Raw genomic sequence first — 18,536 nt, forward strand, 5'->3', positions numbered from 1 at the left:
GATTACACTCCCCCCCAGTTGCTATGAGTATGTTTTTAACTATTTACATTAATTTTCTTTATAACTATCATGATGTGTTGTTAATTATCCAGGAAACTGATGATTTATTTCTATTTTTCTTTTAATTTTTAGAGTAACCTTGAGATTTTTTTCATTTCCCCCTAAAATAAAAGTCTTAATTTTTACATTATTAATCATACAAAAAAAATAGACAGATTAAAAAAAAAAAAAAAAAGAGCCCGGAATTAAGGTTGCATAGTGGAGTGTTCTTGGGGCAGTGGGAAGGGCATGGGGAGATTGTGTATCAAAGAAGGAATTTTTTCTTTTACTTTTCAAAGAGAGGAGCGAACTGGGGGGAGGGCTGGGCAGGAAGAAAAGTGCAACAATGAATAAGTGGAAATCCAAAATCTCTGTAAATGTTCATTAAAATTAATAAAATAATTTTTTAAATAAAAAAAAGAAAGTGGAGAGACAAGCTAAGCATTGTGGTTAGTAGACAGTAGTTTCAGTGATAGCAAAAAATGGCAGCATCAAATGTGGGTGAAATGCAAAGAGCTTGACCAAAGTAAATGTCAGCATTAAGAAATACAGAAAAGGATATGACAAATATAATTTTACAATGGTCACAATAAAAATGTGTTTGGCTGCATAAATATGTACCTATGCATATAAGTATGTTAAGTACAAATATGTGTGTATATGTGTGCACAGGCATATGGATATATGTGTGTCTAGATACACTATGTATGTATATTACAGATTTATCTACTTGTACAGGGGACACAGTTACAGATACTTCTGAGACACCACCAGATATTATTTAAGATCAGTTTTCTGATCTTAAGACCACAGTCTCAAAAAAAAAAAAAAAAGACCACAGTCTCATGGCACAACTCAGTTAAATAGCATAGTATACCTCATAAAGTTCATGTTTTACATCCCTCTATAGTGAGTAGTAGCATCTGGGGTCTTAAAGAAAAACATATGAGTGTCCATCCAAGATACAACTATTAGTCTATATCAGCCTCGAACAAAAGAGAAAGGAGGAGAGTCTACAAGACTAATAGTATACCAAGTTACAATCTCATCTACCTTGAGACCAGAATTAGATGGTGCACAGCTACCACTATCAACTGCTATGACTGAGGTCACAATAAAAAGATCATTACAGAATGAGGGAGAAATGTAGAAAAGAACACAAATTCTTAAAAAGCTCATTTTCCAGACCAGTTAAGACTAAAGGATGCTCAGAATGTTGGCTTCAACTAAGTTTTAAATCTTAAACTGAAATTATCCTTTGAGTTTGCCTTTGAGCTAAGTAACAGAATGGCTCATAAAATAGATGAGTAACGACCTCCTTTCAATGAAATGGTAAAAAATTATTCCAAAGCAAAGACCAGATGGCAAGGGAGCAGGAAAACTAGAGTGCTGGAAATGGTATAACCAGAAGGAATGAGACTGATGATACCTTGTGAAAAATACAACCAACCAATAAATTATGTGAAAACTGATAAATGGAAACCTAATTTGCTATGTAAATGTTCATCTTAATGCGACAAAATATTTTTTTAAAAAAAGGGTGGGAGCTCTGGTGGTCTAGTGGCAAGAAGCTGCACTGTAATCCCAGAGGTACATGGTTCGAGTCCACCAAATGCTCTGCTGGAGAAGGAGGGGCAATCTCCTCCTACACCAGTCAGATCTGATTTGACAGTACACATACAAAAAAAAAAAGAGATAATACTTTACTGGCGGCTATTACAAATGAAAATTTACATAATAGTAGTTTAGTAGTTATTCTTGAAGAGCCTTTAAAACCACCACCACCAACAACAACAAAAAGCACATTCCCTTTCTCCCTTTGTCTTAAGATTTCTATTTCTAGAGCTAAAGAGATGTTAACGCATTGCATACATTATCTAGGAAGCTTATGAGGACTTGAAAAGTGGTAATACAAACTGAGATAAGCTGTAAATATAAAATATCCTCTGGATTTCACAGACTGAGTATGCAAAAAGGAAATAAACTATCTCTTTAGTATTTCTGCAGTGATTATATGTTAAAATTATAGTTTTAAAATATATGGTGCTAAGTAAAATACACTACTAAAACTGTGCTTAATTTTACTTTCTAATGGTGTCTCTCCGGAGACTAAGGTGCGTCTGATACAGGCCATGGTCTTTGCTATCACTTGTTATGCATCAGAGAGTTGGACAATGACCAAGGAGGATAGAAGAGAATTGATGCCTTTGAGCTGTGGTGCTGGAGAAAAATATTGAGGGTACCATGGATTGCTAGGAAAACAAACAGATTCATCCTTAAGAGGGTTAACCGGGAGGCTCCTTGGAGGCAAGGATTCTGAGGCTCTATCTAACATACTTTGGACATGTTGTAAGGAGAGACCGGCCCTTGGAGAGGGACATCATGCTTGGTAGGGTGGAAGAGACAGCGCAGGAGGGGAAGGCTCTCTATGAGGTGGACTGATTCAGTGACTGGGGTAATTAGGATGGGAGTGTCAGAGACAGTGCAATTGGCACAGGACAGAGAAGAGTTTAGGGCTGTTGTACACAGGGTCACTATGAGTCCCAAGTGATTCGATGGCACATAACAACAACAATGTAATTACCAGAAAATTAAAATTACTCATGTGACATGTATTGTATTTTATTGGGTGGTGCTACTTTTAGATATGCTGCACAGATGTGTATGTGCAAGGATGTTTAGCAAAGCATGCTTTGTAAAAAACTAGAATAAGCCTAAACATACATCAATACAGATTGGCTAAATAAATTGCAGTTAAGTCTATAAAATGGAATACTCTGTAGCCACTGCAAATGCTTATGTACATCTAAATATGCTGACAGGAGAAGAGCTATTACTAGAAATAAAATAAGCTTACCAAAAAGTACATATTCTATTCATTTTGTTTTCTGACAGTGTGCATGTGTGTATGTGTACAAAACAGAAAAAAATGTCTGCAAGGATATTTATCAAAAAGACTACTATGGTCACTTCTAAGTAGTAAGACTACAGGTAATCTTTTTTGGGTTTCTTCCTTATATTTATTTTCTGAATTGTGGCAGTAAGTATGACATGTTTTTATAATTATAACAGTAAGCTATCTTACTTACTTGTCATTTTAATGACAGCTATTGGTTAAAATATATCTCATACATGAATGAACCATAATGTATAGGAATTGTATACAAACCAATATAAATTCTTTTAAAAAAAGATAAATCTCACAGCAAGTTGTTTGGTGTCTACAATAATCAAGGTCTTCATACCTACAAAATGCTACACTTGGACACATAAGTGTCTTAATCCCAAGCAATACTTAAACCCCTCCCAAGTAATTAAGACTACCTCAGGGTTCTACAGATCATTGGTGAGTACTCTGCCATAAGCCCATAAAGTATTAATGGACAGAATAGAGAAACAGAAGTTCCTGGGTTTGTCACTTTCTGCAACTAAGTAATTAAAAAGGGATTCATTGATAATATTGGCTGCCAATGGTTGGGGAACTGGACTGTGGGGATATGTTGTTGTTGTTAGGTGCTGTCAAGTTGAGTATGATTCATATTGACCCTATAAACAAGAGAGCTGAACCTCTGATGTGCCATCCTCACAGACTCTGACATATTCCAGCACACTGCTGCAGTCACTGTGTCAATCCACCTGGTTGAGGGTCTTTCTCTCCTTCACCATCCCTCCACCTTTCCAAGTATGATGTCCCTCTTTGAGGATTAATCTCTCCCAGTAAGTAAGAGTCTAGGAGTTGAAAAAAGGATTTTCTTTTATAGTCTCTATTACTTTTTCATTCTTGAACTATGTGAATTTAAATTTAAAAAATAAAATAGAAACATCTATCAAGAACTACATTATTCGGGGAGCTCTGGTGGCCTAGTGGCAAGGAGCTGCAAATACAATCCCAGAGGCACCTGGTTCGAATCCACCAGATGCTCTGCCAGGGAAGGAGGAACAATCTCCTCCTGTACCAGTCAGATCCGATTTGACCATACACTCACACAAAAATAAAAAAAAATTTAAAAAAAAGAAATTAAAAAAAAAAACTACATTATTCTTTGTGGCTTACTCATTATTTGAAAAGCTACCTTGCAAGATGTCTATCAGTGTTTAGGTCAAATTAGTACTAAAAATTTTAGTGTATTAAAGTCAAAATAATTTGGAAGTCAGCAGAAGATAACTAGTGAAAAATGAGAGAGTGAATATGGTTTAGGAAAGATGCTAGGTGCTATCAAGTTTGTAACAACTCATAGTGACCTCTTGTACAACAGGACAAAACACTGAAGATGAGAAGAAATATATGATAACAGTCCTGAATAAGATTGGGGGGGGGGGGAAATCACACAACAATTAGTATTTTTTTTTTTGTAACGTGAACTAGGGGGATAGGGAGGGAAATGTGCAACAATGAATAAACAAAAATTCAACTTTTATTTAAACTTTCATTAAAATCACAATAAAAAACAATACTTTTTTTAAAAAAAGATGAGAAAAAAACAATATACAATAGTCAAATTTGCTTTTATATACTTAATTAAAAAAAAACAAAACCCACTGCCACTGAGTTGATTCCAACTCATGGTGACCCTCTTATCAGGTTCCTGAGGTTTTTATATTCTTAGGCAAGTAAAAAAACTGTGAACACTTCTTCTATATTTATATTACATTATACTGTGTTCTTGGCTGTTTTTTTGCTTATGGAAAATATCAAAATGTCAACCATTGTTTCTATTAAAGGTCTTTAATGATATTGCATTTTAGACCTGTAATGAAACATGGTACTCACTGCAGTTTGTAATGCATTTCATTAAACACATTAATAACATGCATTTCACTGAAAGGTCAACTTATTATGGCTGAAGTTTAGCTTTCTTTTAATCACCTCACTTAAAGGGACAAAGCAAACCTTAAAGAAGACAGTACAGAAGTCTATTACAAAAACACTCTCAATTCTCCCACCCATTTAAAATCAGTTATACTTATTAAGAAATTAGTGTCAATCCTTTCACATGGGATAATGGTACTACAATATTAATAATCCTTATCCTTTAGAGACATATGCTGATGTATTCACGGACAAATGACAGGGTACCTGGTATTTGCTTTAAAATAATCCAGAGGTAGGGGAAAAGTATAGATAAAGCAAGATTGGCCATGAGCTAATAATTACTTAAGCTGGTGACAGACAGTATATACTATATGGAACTCATCGTACCAGGGACTGATATTTTCCATAATGAAGTTTTAAATTAAAAATACCAAATACATGCTGATGTGATTTTCTTACAGTGTTGTCATCAATTTTAAAAAATCTACCTCCTGAAAAGAATCTCAAATTCTTTAAAAATCTAAACTTACTGGACTAGTTGAGACTAGAGGACTCCCTGAGACTAATACCCTGAGAAAGTCTTTAAATACTCACTGGAAATTAGCCTCCAAGGTTATTATCCTTTAGTTAAATAACAGAGTGGCTCACAAAATAAAAAACACTGCTGCAGTCCTTTAAATAATCATATATATAAAAACAAATTATCAACAATTACTTTAAAACAAAGACAGGAAGGTAAGAGGGCAGGGCAACCACATTAATGGAAAAAGAACCTTAAACAGAGCCTTAAGTATAAATAGAGAATGTTCATATACTGTTAAGAAATAATCAATATCACTGAACAATCTCTGTAGTTACTGTTGAACAAGATCTTAACTACTGTATCACCAAAAACAAAGTATTACTTTTTTAAAAAGGTAACAGAGAGAAAAGAAAGTTTTATTAAATGAGTAATATACTGAAGCTGTAATAAAACATTTTTTTAAAAAAGTAAGTAACCTACCATCTAGAGTTATAAAACTTCTTAGAGGGGGAGGGATTGCATAACAATGAGGGAGTTTTTCTTTTTCTTTTCAAGGAAAAGAGTGATATGTGGGGGACTGGAAATCCTAAGTCTCTGTCAACTTTCATTAAAATTAATTTTAAAAAACCCAAAACACTTCTTAAAAGAAATTCTGGGCTCCCTGCTCCTTGTCAATCGACAGATAGACCTCTCTTCATGCAGCCTCAGACCCAACCCTGAGACACGATGGTGAAGGTCGGAGTAAAAGAATCTGGTCACACTGGATGCCGGGTCACAGGGGCTGTTTTTAACTCTGACAAAGTAGATGTTGTTGCCACCAATGATCCCTTCATTGACCTCAACTACATGGTCTATATGTTCCGGTATGTTTCCATCCATGGCAACTTCAATGGCATTGTCAAGGCTAAGAATGGGAAGCTTGTTATCAATGGAAAAGCTATCACTATCTTTTAGGAGCAATATCCTGTCAACATCAAGTGGGGTGATTCTGGTGCTGCGTATGTTATGGAGTCCACTGGTGTCTTCACAACCTTGGAGAAAGTTGAAGCTCACTTGATGGGTGGGACCAAATCATCTCTGCTCCTTCTGCCAATGCCCCCATGTTTGTGATGGATATGAACCATGAGAAATAGGACAACTCTCTCAAGATCGTTGGCAATGGCCCCTGCACTAGCAACTGGTTGGCCCCCTGACCAAGGGCATCTATGGAAACTTTGGTATTGTAGAGGGACTCATGACCACAGTCCACTCCATCGGTGCCACCCAGAAGACTGTGGATGGCCCCTCTGAAAAGCTGTAGCATGATGGCCATGGAGCTGCCCATAAATAACATCATTCCTGCATCTACTGGTTTTGCCAAAGCTGTAAGCAAGATCATCCATAAGCTGAGTGGGAAAAGTATTGGCATGGTTTTCCAAGTCCCCACTCCTAATGTGTCATTTGTGGTTCTGACCTCCCACTGGAGAAAGTTACCAATATTATGACATCAAGAAAGTAGTAAAGCAGGCATCAGAAGGACCCCTAAAGGGCATCCTGGGATACAATGAAGACTAGGCTATCTCCTGTGACTTACCAGCGACATCCATTCTTCCATATTTGATGCTGGCGTTGGCATTACCCTGAATGACTACTTAGTCAAACTCATTTCCAATACAAATTCAAACATAATGAATCTGGCAACAGCAACCAGGTGGTCAAACTGATGGTTCACATGGCCTCCAAAGAAAGAGCCCCTTGGACCACCAGCCCCAGTAGTACTAGGAGAGAGAAAGACCCTTAGCTGCTGGGGAGTCTTTGCCCCAACTTGATCCCACACACTAAGAATCTCATATCCTCAACAGTTTCCATCCTGTTCCTCAGAGAAAGGGGAGGGACTTAGCCTATCTTGTCAAGTACCATCAATAAAGGACATTGTACTCTACCAAAAAAAAAAAAAGAAAGAAAGAAACTTAGGGGGAAAAAACTCTCTAGAGAAATTATTTCATATACACAAAAAAATCCCTTAGTTTCGTGAAAGCTACTTCATTACTTACTATGTATGTAGTCACTACAATATCAAAATATTTTTCTGAATTACTTTGAGCTCAAAAGTTGTAAGACTTGTAATTACCCCTGAAACCAGAAGAACTAGATGATGCCTGGCTATTCCCACTGACTTCTCTGAAAGGATCACAATAGAAGGTCCAAGTGGGAGAAAAATGTGACTTTATATACAAAACACTGCCATCAAGTTAATACCAACTTATACCAACATTGGAAGATGGTAGAAATGCCCACAGGCTTCCCAAGGCTGTACATCTTTGTAGAAGAAGACTGCCTCCTCTTTCTCTCTCTGAAAAGCTGGCAAGCTCAAATTATCAGCCTTTTGGTTAGCAGCCAGTCTTGAATCATCACACCACAAGGAGGTGTGATGTATACCAAGGAGGGGAAAAACTGTGTATGTGTGTTAAATGTATAATGTTTGCTTATGTACAGAGAGCATATATTTGTACAGTGTGTATATAAATATATAGGTTGTTGCTATCAAGTCAATTCCAACTCATAACACCCTATACAACGGAGCAATCTGCACCATTGAATTTTGTCAGCTGTAATCTACAAATGGAGCTCTGGTAGCCTAGTGGTCAGAAGTTGTGCTACAACCCCAAAGGCATACGGTTTGAATTCATGAGCTGCTCTGCAGAAGAAGACTGGGCAATCTCCTCCTGTGCTACTTCCTGCCTCTGAAAACCCACTGGAGAGTCAGCTATGGGTAGGTTCTGACTCAAAGGCACATAACAACTACAACAAACTTAACAAAGGGAGCTCTGACGCTTAATTCTTAGGGGCTGTGCAGCTATTCTACAGGATAAAGATAGGCAATCTCCTTCCAGTGACTTACTGCTCTAAAAACCTACTGGAGGATCAGCTATTAGTTGGTTCTGACACAATGGTACATAACAACAACAACCTTTATAAAGGGAGTTCTGGTGACCTCATGGGAAAAGAACTGCATTGCCAACTCAAAGGCATGTAGTTCAAATCCAACTGCTCCATAGGAGAATGACAGGCAAGCATCTCCCATGCAAAAACTTTTTCTTCCTCCCGTGTAATTTATAGTCTCTGAAAACCCACTGAAGGGTCATCTCTGAGTTGGTTCCAACTCAATGGCACATAATAACAGTCTTTTTTTAAAAAAATTAATGTATTTGGGGAGCTCTGGTGGCCTAGTGGCAAGAAGCTGCACTGCAATCCCAGAGGCGCACGGTTCAAATCCACCAGATGCTCTGCCGGGAAAGGAGAGACAATCTCCTCCTGTACCAGTCAGATCCGATTTGATGGTACACACACACAAAATAATAACAATAATGAAAAAAAAAATTAATATATTTTTCTTTCTTTACTCAACTACAATATTTATTTCTCATTTTTTTTAAATTATTTTTTGTGTGTACTATTAAATCAAATCTGACTGGTACAGGAAGAGATTGCCCCTCCTTCTCTAGCAGAGCATCTGGTGGGTTCGAACCTTTTACCTCTGGGATTGCAGTGCAGCTTCTTGCCACTAGGCCACCAGAGCTCTCTAACAATAGTCTTTATGAGAGGAGCTTACCAGATTATTTCACTCATGAGCCATTGTTAAGTTTGAACTGCAAACCTTTGGATAACAGGCAATCATTTAATTAACTGTGCCAACAGAGCTCTTTTATATAGTCTAAGACCCAGTTTAAGACAAGTTTGGAAGCAGGACTGGCATCCACTTCCTAAACCATATGCCTCTGGAATCTCTATGACATTGGAGACATGACAATAGTTATAGAAAGGCTTCAGGTCTTTTGTTCATAGGGTTGCTATGGGTTGTGCGTGACTCAAGGGCAATCAACAACAAGAAGAACCAACAAAAGGTTATAAGGCCCTAAGATGCCGAAAGAACAAGCCAAATGCAAATATGTGTACCATGTTACTACTGTGTAAAAACAAACAAAAAAAAAGTGCGAAGTATATACATAGTTCTTTATACATGTAAGGAACTTTTCTGGAAAGTTACAAGTGACTAGAAAATTTCATGTTTAGAAATATAAAATAGATTTTAGTAAAGACAAATGAAAGACATTTTATTTTTATACTTTTATGGTATTTTGCCAGAATTACTTCATTCAGAAATAATTATTTTAGAAAAAAAAATGTTGTTTTTAAAACATGATAGGAAAAACCTATTAAATTCAACTTAAAAAACACAGTGAATTGAGTATTCTGATGATTTCCTAGAACTATCAGAAACACATATATGTATATAAAATAAAATGCCATTTAAAAAAAATACTTCTGAGAGAATTTTATGAGAGAAGTTAGCAACTAGAAATAGTGCTAGAGATATTCAAGGCAATGTGGGTTTTAATCACAGTTCTGTCAGCAGAAAACAAGACTCCATATCAAGGTGATTAGGGACCAAGCACATATATATGTTGGGGTAAGGAAGAAGATACATGCCAGACTTTAGAGTACTGAGGGTATAAAGGCATGGTGTGCTTAGGAGTTTATCATGGTTAAACTATAGCGGAAAATGTACTGGGTCTGAGATTACCCATAAAGGCTATGGGAATTCCTTTAAGAAGAAAATATACTGAGAAAACACAATCTGAAAAGAGGATCCTAAATGCAATGAAATTTACTTTAATAGGCTTAAAGAACAACTTACAAATTAAAGAAGTCAGAAAGGCAGGAGAAGAACCCAAACAGCCTATGTAACATCACCCAAGTCAAAGAGAAATATTTCAAAGAAAAATTAAATGCTTCCAGGAGGTAGTAGCTGGCTTTGGAAATCAGGAAATCTCTGGCTCTCTTTCCAAGATGTTGTAAGGCAGAAGCTGTAAATATTAAAATAAATTGTAACATGAACCATTTTCCAGAATAAACTAGGGAGTCTAGTCCTTACCTTAGTACCTAGAAGTGTGAACTAACTTAGAAAAACAACCAAAATGCAAACCAAGCTAAAGTAAGGTCACTCTCGTTAGGATGAGCTCTAAATAAAATGGCTAGTGTCTTCATAAAGGAAGATTGGGGCATATAGAGACACAAAGGGAAGAAGGCTATATGAAGATGTAGGCAGATATCAGAGTGATACATCTACCAGCAAGGAATCCCAAGGATTATTGACAATCGCTAGAACCTAGGAAAATGAAAGATATAAGGTTCTGCCCTAGAGCCTTTAGAAACAGCATGGCCCTGCCAACACACTGATTTCTAACTTCTCATCCTCAGAACTGTAAGAGAACAAATAGCTGCTGTTCTACACCAACTAGCCCTAGGAAACTAATATACTAACAAAGTACAAAAACCACTGAAGACAGAAAGGACTATGGTTAGTTACACTCATGATGATTATACATGTGGCTGGACTATATTAAATGCCTCTTTCAACAGAAGAATGTAATGCTAGTACCTAATATTCATAAATGCACTATGTATCAGACACTGTGATATGTTCTATATTCTGTCCTTTAATCTTTACAAATCATATTATCCTCATTTTACTGTGAAGTGAAACTTGCCTAAGGTTGCATAGCTAATCTATTGTTGAGATGGAATCTAAAACCAAGCAATCTGACTTTAAACACTCTATAATATCAAATAAACTGAAGTTACATCAAAGACATCAAGTTTCAATGTTGATTTTAGAGCTGGTACAAACTGAAGCCCTACATTCATATCAGCTACATAATACATAAAATGGGGGAGGGGAAATAAAGAAATAAAAGCACGGTCATGGAGTCAATTTCTACAGGACAAAGAATGGCTTCAAGGGCCATTCCAAAGTTGTAAATCTTTTCAGAAACAGACTAACATCTTTCTCCTACAGAATAGCTAGTGGGTTTGAAATGCCAAGGTTAGGGCTCTCAGTCAAGCACTTTAACTATTATACCATCAGGGTTTTTCCTATTGTTGTTATTGTTATGTGCTATCAAGTCAAAACTGACTCACAGCTGACCCTCCAGAGGGTTTTCAGTGGTTGTAAATCACAGGGAAGACTGTCATTTTTCTCCCATGAAACAGCTGGTGAATTTGAATCAACTGCTCTTGGGGCGGCAGCAGAAATCCTTACCACAGAATTCCCTTCTCATATACTATATAAGCCAAAAATACTTAAGCATCAAATTGATTCTGACCCTCCATCAGGCTTCTGAGACTGTAACCCTTTATGGGAGGGGAGTGGATTGGACCGGTTAAATTTTTTTTTTTTTAATTTACAACCTGTTATGTTACATACAATGTCACTAGAGCTCTCTACAGAGTACAGAATAAACTGTTCATCCAGGAAAATGAATTTTTTTCTTAAAGTTTTGTTTACAAATAGTAAAGAATACAACATATTATGCCTTACTGCAATGAAAAGGTTGAAAGAAACCAACCCAAAGGAGCTACTTTCAAATGCCCAGAAATTCTTGTTAAAACTATTTCTCTGTCCTCTCAGAATATATGGTATCAAACATAACCCTTCCTCTCCCTCCTCACTACAATGCACCTTGTCAAATTAATATACGTTTGAGAAACTGAAATTCGTAATGAGGCAAAAAGCCATTTGTCTCAGTACTGTGGTGCAGTCAATTACTTGATATGACCCTTCAAGTCACAGCCTTTGCAACTCTCACCAGACAACTGAGTAGAATTATGCAAATGTAGGAGGCCCACCAAAGGGGATTAGATGTTGCTGTTGTTATGTGCCATTGAGTCTGACTCATAGCGACCCTATGAACAGCAGATCTGAACCCTGTCCTATCCTGTCCCATCTTCATACTTTCTGACATACTAGAGCCGACTGCGATAGTCACCGTGTCAATCAACCTGGTCAAGGGTCTTCCTCTCCTTTGCCAACCCTCTACCCATTCAAGCATAATGTTCCTCCCAAAGAATAGCCCCTCCTAGCAACATGCCCAAAGTATATGAAGTGAAACCTCATCATCCTTGCCTCCAAAAAAGCACTCCAGCTGCACCCTAAGACATACCTATTTGTTCTTTTGGTCATCCATGGGATGTTCCGTGCTCTTCTCCAACACCACAACTCAAAGGCATCAATTCTTGTGTCATCTCTATTCTCTGTCCAGCTCTCAGATGCATAGTAAGTGATCACAAAGACCATGGCCTGAATCAAATGCACCTTAATCTTCAAACTTATACTCAATAATTTGAAGAGGTCTCTTAACTGCAGATTTCCCCATGCAATGTGTCTCCTTATCTCCTGACTGCTGGAACCAAGGGTGTTAAATGTGGATCCAAGATGAAGTTGTTAACAGTTTCAATCTCTTTTCTATCCATCACGATGTTACCTATCGTTCCAGTGGTAAGAATCTTTGTTTTCTTGACATTTAGATGTAATCCATATTGAACAATAACAACAAAAAAAACAACAGCTGGACTATGCAAACAGGATATACAGAACACTACTGCAGTTTTACCATCCTCCAATGCTTAGAGGCAGAGAAGCTCTAGTGACTTCTTGTTGCTGTTGTTGCTGATTGCCATCAAGTGGAGCGTGACTCATAGCAACTCTATGAACAAAAGACCCAATGCCTTTCCTTAACTGTAATCATTTCTCCAAGTTCATAGTTTGCAGAAGCATGTGGTTTAGAAGTGGATGCCACTCCTGCTTCCAAACCTGTTTTACAGCTGGGAGCTCCAAAACAGTCCACACTGGCAAGCCAACCTGGTATCTGATACCTCAGTGGTAAAAGGTTCAGCACAGCAACCAAGGTTACTTCATACTGCACACTGACAAAGAGTGATATACAAAGTGTAAGAGTGTTCCAGATAAAACAGCACTAGTTTCACTTAACAGTGCTTAAGTGTTGCCAAGTCGAAGATGATTGCGAGTAAGTTTTGCACAAAGACCTAAACTCTGTTCTATAACTAACATCGTTTTTGTACAAAATTCTGTTCTATAACTACCATCATTTCTTTACATTTAGAGAGTTTAGAGAGTTTGGTGACATTATTGTTGTTATGTGCTGTTGAGTTGCCTGCGATTCATAGTGACCCTACGTACAACAGCCCTAAACTCTGCCCTATCCTGTGCCAATCTCACCATCTCTGACACAGCAGCCCCCGTTATTACCCCAGTCACTGAACCAATCCATTTCATTGAGGGTCGTCCTCTCCTGTGCTGTCCCTCCACCCTCCCAAGCATGAAGTTCCTCTCCAAGGACTGGTCCCTCCTTGCAACATGTCCAAAGTATGTTAGACGAAGATTCAGAATCCTTGTCTCCAAGGAGTTGCCCAGTTTTAACCCTCTCCAGGACAAACCTGTTCGTTTTCCTAGCAATCCATGGTATATTCAATACTCTTCTCCAACACCACAGCTCAAAGGCATCAATTCTCCTTTTATCCTCCCTAATCCAGCTATCCCATGCATAACAAGTGATTGCAAAGACCATGGCATGTATCAGGCACACCCTAGTCTCCAGACTGACATCTTTGCACTTCAGCACTTTAGAGAGGTCTCTAACTGCAGACTTTACAATCGCAATACGTCTTTTAATCTCCTGGCTACTGGTGCCAAGAGTGTTGACTGTGGATCCAAGCAAACCAAAATTGTGAACAATCTCAATCTCTTCACCATCCATCCTGATACTGCCAATTGGTCCAGTGGTGAGAATCTTTGTTTTCTTGATATTGAGTCTCAATCCATACTGAAGACTGCAGTCCCTAACCTTCCACAGTAAGTGCTTCTGGTCCTCTTCAGTTTCAGCAAGCAAGGTTGTGTCATCTGCATAATGCAGACTGTTGATTCTTCCTCCCAATCCTGATGCCACCTTTCTCCTCATAGAGCACAGCCTCCCGGATAACCTATTCTGCATAAAGACTGAAAGGGTATGGAGACAGGATACATCCCTGGCATATATCATTCCCAATTCTGAACCATGCAGTGTTTCCTTGCTCTGTTCTGATGACTGCCTCCTGGTCCAAGTATAGGTTTCGCATTAGCACTATCAAGTGTGACATAGCATAGTAAATAACAGATTGCTAATTAAATGCTCAGCAGTTCAAATCCACCAGTCTCTTAGTAGAAGAAAGATGATGCTTGCCTCCCATAAAGATTTACAGTCCCAAGAATTCAAATTACAACCAATTTAATAGCAGAGGTTACCAACAGACAGGGGCCAACTTAGATGTCCTCCTCCGAGTTTTTGCAGCTCTAATCCATATCATGAAAATGTTTTAAGGAACAAGCAAAAACACTAAGTCTAAACTTGTAAATAAGAAACAGCAATTCCAACCACAGTGCACAGACTTATCCCAAATGACCCTCTGCCCCTGTACCCTCAGTGCCGTACAGTGTGGTACAAAGGAAGGATTCTAAAGCTCTGTAGCCTCTGGCAAGTTTTTCTCTCTAGACTTTAGTTTTCTCATCTGCATAATGAGGGGATCAGGAAACAAAAATACTACATTCTTTTTCTCTTCTAAAATTATTCAACTTTATAGCTCAGCAATTCTCCTCCAAAATGTTTCTCCCTCTGCAGTCACCTCTCCTCATTTTAAATACACACAACCCAAAAGAAAGGGGGAATAGCATCATCTTATCACACTGTTCTTCGAAAAGATATCTAAACAAAGAAAGGCATCTTTTAAACATGGTAAACCAACTGACAGAACTGAGTTTAGTCATTCATTCTTTTTTATTTCTATACCATTGTTTTCAAATAGTGTTCCCCAAGCACTAAAGGGAGCTCTGGTGGCCTAGTGGGTAAGGAGCTGTGCTGTCAACCCAAAAGTAAGCAGTTCTAATCAACCAGCAGGTCCACGGAAGAAAGATGGACAATCTCCTCCCATGAACTTTACAGCCTCTGAAAACCTGCTGAAGGGCAGGCTTTCTATAAGTCACCCATTCAATGGCAATGGGAAGGAGAATGAACAAAGCACTAAAAATATAATTCAGAGATTCAAGGGGAGAGGCAATGTGGACACATACGAAGAAAGCTTAACATATACAGCTCAGTCATCCATTTCAATCACTTATCTTCACTATTATTAAAGAAAAATCTCAAATCTGAAAACCATTATACAATAGCATCACTGAAATAGAACTTCTTCTCTAACCCTGTGGTGCTGCACGTATATCAATCCCAGTGTTATCATAATGTGATCCTAAGTATCTCAATATGGCATTTGTAAAGTAAAAAGTCTTACTGTTTTTTAGGGCGCTGGCAAATTCAGGGCCACCTTTGTCCTTGAAAAGAGAAAAAGCTTCTGGCTGTGGAAGTTGATTGGTGGTCAACAGAGCCTTTTGTAGTTTGATCCTTCCTTCCAGAAGTTGGTCCCACAGTGCTGAGAAAGAAAAACAGAAAATCACATCCCTCAGTCAAATCTTCCTGGATAGCAGGAGGAGGAGAGAGATAGGAAATCACACCAGTTCTCTAAGCAGCATAGCTTTATCACAGTTACATGCCATGCAAACACTCTCCATTAAAGGAAGTAAAGCCAGGATCTTGGAAGCAAATATTTACTGTGAGTAAAGGAATGCCAACACTCAAGCGGAGGAGAAAACACTCTTCTCTTCAAAGCAATCTTCCACAGCAGCTGGAAGTACCAGAGCAGAACCAGCTAAGCAGCTCAGGCTAGAAATGACTAGCTAAGCACAGAGGAGTGGAGCTTTAGGCCTCCAAGCAGGTGAAGCATGTCACAAACTAAGTGAAAGGCCCAAAAGAAAGACAGACTAAACTAAAACTAAACAAAACAAAAAAAAAGTAGGTAAAAATGCATGTATTCTGAAAAATAAGCAGTGAGCAAAATCATGCACAAACCTATCTGGTTCTTCACAGCTCTTCCTTTCTCCACCTCTTCAGATATTTTGACACTGGAGAAGGTCATTACCACACCATCATCTTCACTGTTCCTATCCTCAGCCTTGTCCTCCTCACTCTCGTCCTCAGAGTCTTCCTCACCATCCCCTTCTTCCATACCACTTTCTTCTTCGTCTTCCTCCTCACCACTGCTTCCAATGTCATCCATCCCCTCAGTAAATTTTTCAAAGTCACTAATGCTCTGGACGCTGAAGCCAGGCTTTCTCCCTGAGCAGTTTCTGTTCTTCCTCTGAGTCAGGCCATTCTCCTCATCATCACCAGACCCCTGTTCCTCAGCAGCACTCATGTCCTCCTCATCAGAATCCTCCAGAGCCAATTCTTCTGAATCTCCATCTCGAGACTCGTCCTCATCAGATATTTCCTTGTCTAAAGGAGGGAGGGGAGATGGTTAAAAATGAGTATCACTTTATAAAAAAATACCAGGTCACACTTTCATCTCAACTGAAAGACTAAGGCATCTATCAAAATAATAATGTATTACTGTACTCAGCAAATATTTATCACAAATCTATTATCTCAGAAAAAATGCAAAGATGAACAAAACACAGATCTTGCCCTAATGAAAGGTTCTAATGAGAAAGGCAGACTCATAAAATTTACAATATAGAAAAGAATCAAGAGTGCTTTGACAAAGTTGTGACACCCGGAATAGGGAAAAACCGTAACTATGGGGCAAAAGTTAAACAAGGTTATATGGAATATACAACATTATGGTTATATGGAATATACAGGCATTGCTGAATAGCAAAATTAGATTTCAACTGGTGGTTTCTAAAACCTATGATCTTAAAAAATATGATTTATCATTATCTATACCAAACACAGAAGTCAGATGGCCTACTAGGTAAGGTGTTAGTTACACTGTCAACCCAAAAGCAAGCAGTTCCAATCTACCAGCTGCTCTGTGGGAGAAAGAAGGACCATCTCCTTCTGCACCATTTATGGCCTCTAAATACTTGCTGAAGGGTCAGCTTATAAATTGATTCCAACTTGAGAGCAATGAGTGAGTGATTTCATGATTCCAAATGTACACTATCATAACAGGGTACTTTATTACACACTTATTAAACACTCATTACGAGACAGGCACAGATCAAAACTAAGCAAAGACAAATAAAATACACATAAAACACCTGTCATGAGAGGTTCATAGTCTGGTGGTATTAGTGGATATGCTTATCAACAAATGTATTACAATGCCATTAGTGCAAAGTATAGAGAAGACCACCTTAACTTTCTGGGAAGGTAAGAACTGGCTTCCATGGAGAAGAACACATTGTAATGTATTTGTTTATTAAACATAAATAACAGCTCATGAGACACAAAGGAGGACAGAAAAGAAGTTAACTGTATATCCAAAAGTCCAGCACCACAGAATTATACCAGAGTGCTGAGGCATGAGGAAGTAATAGGAGGGGAGGTTACAGAGCTGCCAAAAGAAGTCTTGCTTTCTATGGGAAAGAGTATGAACTTGAGCCTATAGGAGATAGAATGGCAGTGAAGGCTCCTCATTTTACTTAGGCTTAAATATACTTAGAAGTTTTTATTTATTGTTCAGTCTCATCCCTAGAAAAAAGACAAACACAATCACTAGACACAGGAATCAAGAACTTTCTTCAATACGATAAAAATGTTGGTCTTCAGTACTCAAATCACAAAGAAGATTATCAGAAATACAAACATAAAAATATAAATATAAAAGCAAAGGCAAAACAAAAATAATTCTTTAAGTATACGTGGCTTCTCAGATTTAAGAACCATTCAGACAGAATAGTGCTAAAAGTAGAGTTCTTGGAGTCAGACTGCCTCCATTTGAATCCTAGCTCTTCCACTTACCCAGCTCAATGGCCTGAGCAAATTACTTAACCAACTGGTCCTTCAATTTTCTTACCTGTAAAGTAGAGATAAACAGTACCAACTTCACAGGACTACTAGAAAATTTGAGATGATATATGTAATGATAATGGAGGGGTTTTTCTGTGTGTGTTTTGGTTTTGGTTTTCTGTGGGGTTTTTTTCATTTTTTTTTGAGGACTTACTGTGTCCCAGGACCTTAGAACTTAAGTTAGAGTTTTCTTAGTGTCTATCACCAAGAAAATGAGAGCCAAAAAATATTATTATATTTGTTGTATTAGTAATCTTATTATCAGTCTTTAGGCAAAGTATATGGAATGAGTTTATTAAGAACTCCCAGAGCTGACACAGAGCCTACTAATTGGACCTAAAAGCCTTCTGAGGTCCCAACTCTTCTCACTATCTCTTAGTTGTTGGAATGGACGGAAAACCTCATAAGCAGTTCCTTACTTCACCTCTACCTTGCATGTGAA

At 38.0% G+C, this 18,536-nt stretch overlaps 1 protein-coding gene across 1 annotated transcript in view; it reads right to left on the reverse strand.

Moving 5' to 3' along the window:
- The window catches only part of AATF (apoptosis antagonizing transcription factor), a 130,457-nt gene that overhangs the window by 109,473 nt on the left and 2,448 nt on the right, over nucleotides 1–18,536 (reverse strand). Inside the window, exons 3-4 of the mRNA XM_006881668.1 lie at nucleotides 16,151–16,576; nucleotides 15,537–15,674 (exon numbers count right to left, since the gene is read on the reverse strand). Coding sequence (XP_006881730.1) covers nucleotides 15,537–15,674; nucleotides 16,151–16,576 — 564 coding nt within the window. The remainder of the gene's footprint in view (nucleotides 1–15,536; nucleotides 15,675–16,150; nucleotides 16,577–18,536) is intronic.

Source organism: Elephantulus edwardii, unplaced genomic scaffold (assembly GCF_000299155.1).
Source record: "Elephantulus edwardii isolate Elephantulus edwardi_28Jun2011 unplaced genomic scaffold, EleEdw1.0 scaffold00015, whole genome shotgun sequence".
Lineage (NCBI taxonomy): Eukaryota > Metazoa > Chordata > Mammalia > Macroscelidea > Macroscelididae > Elephantulus > Elephantulus edwardii.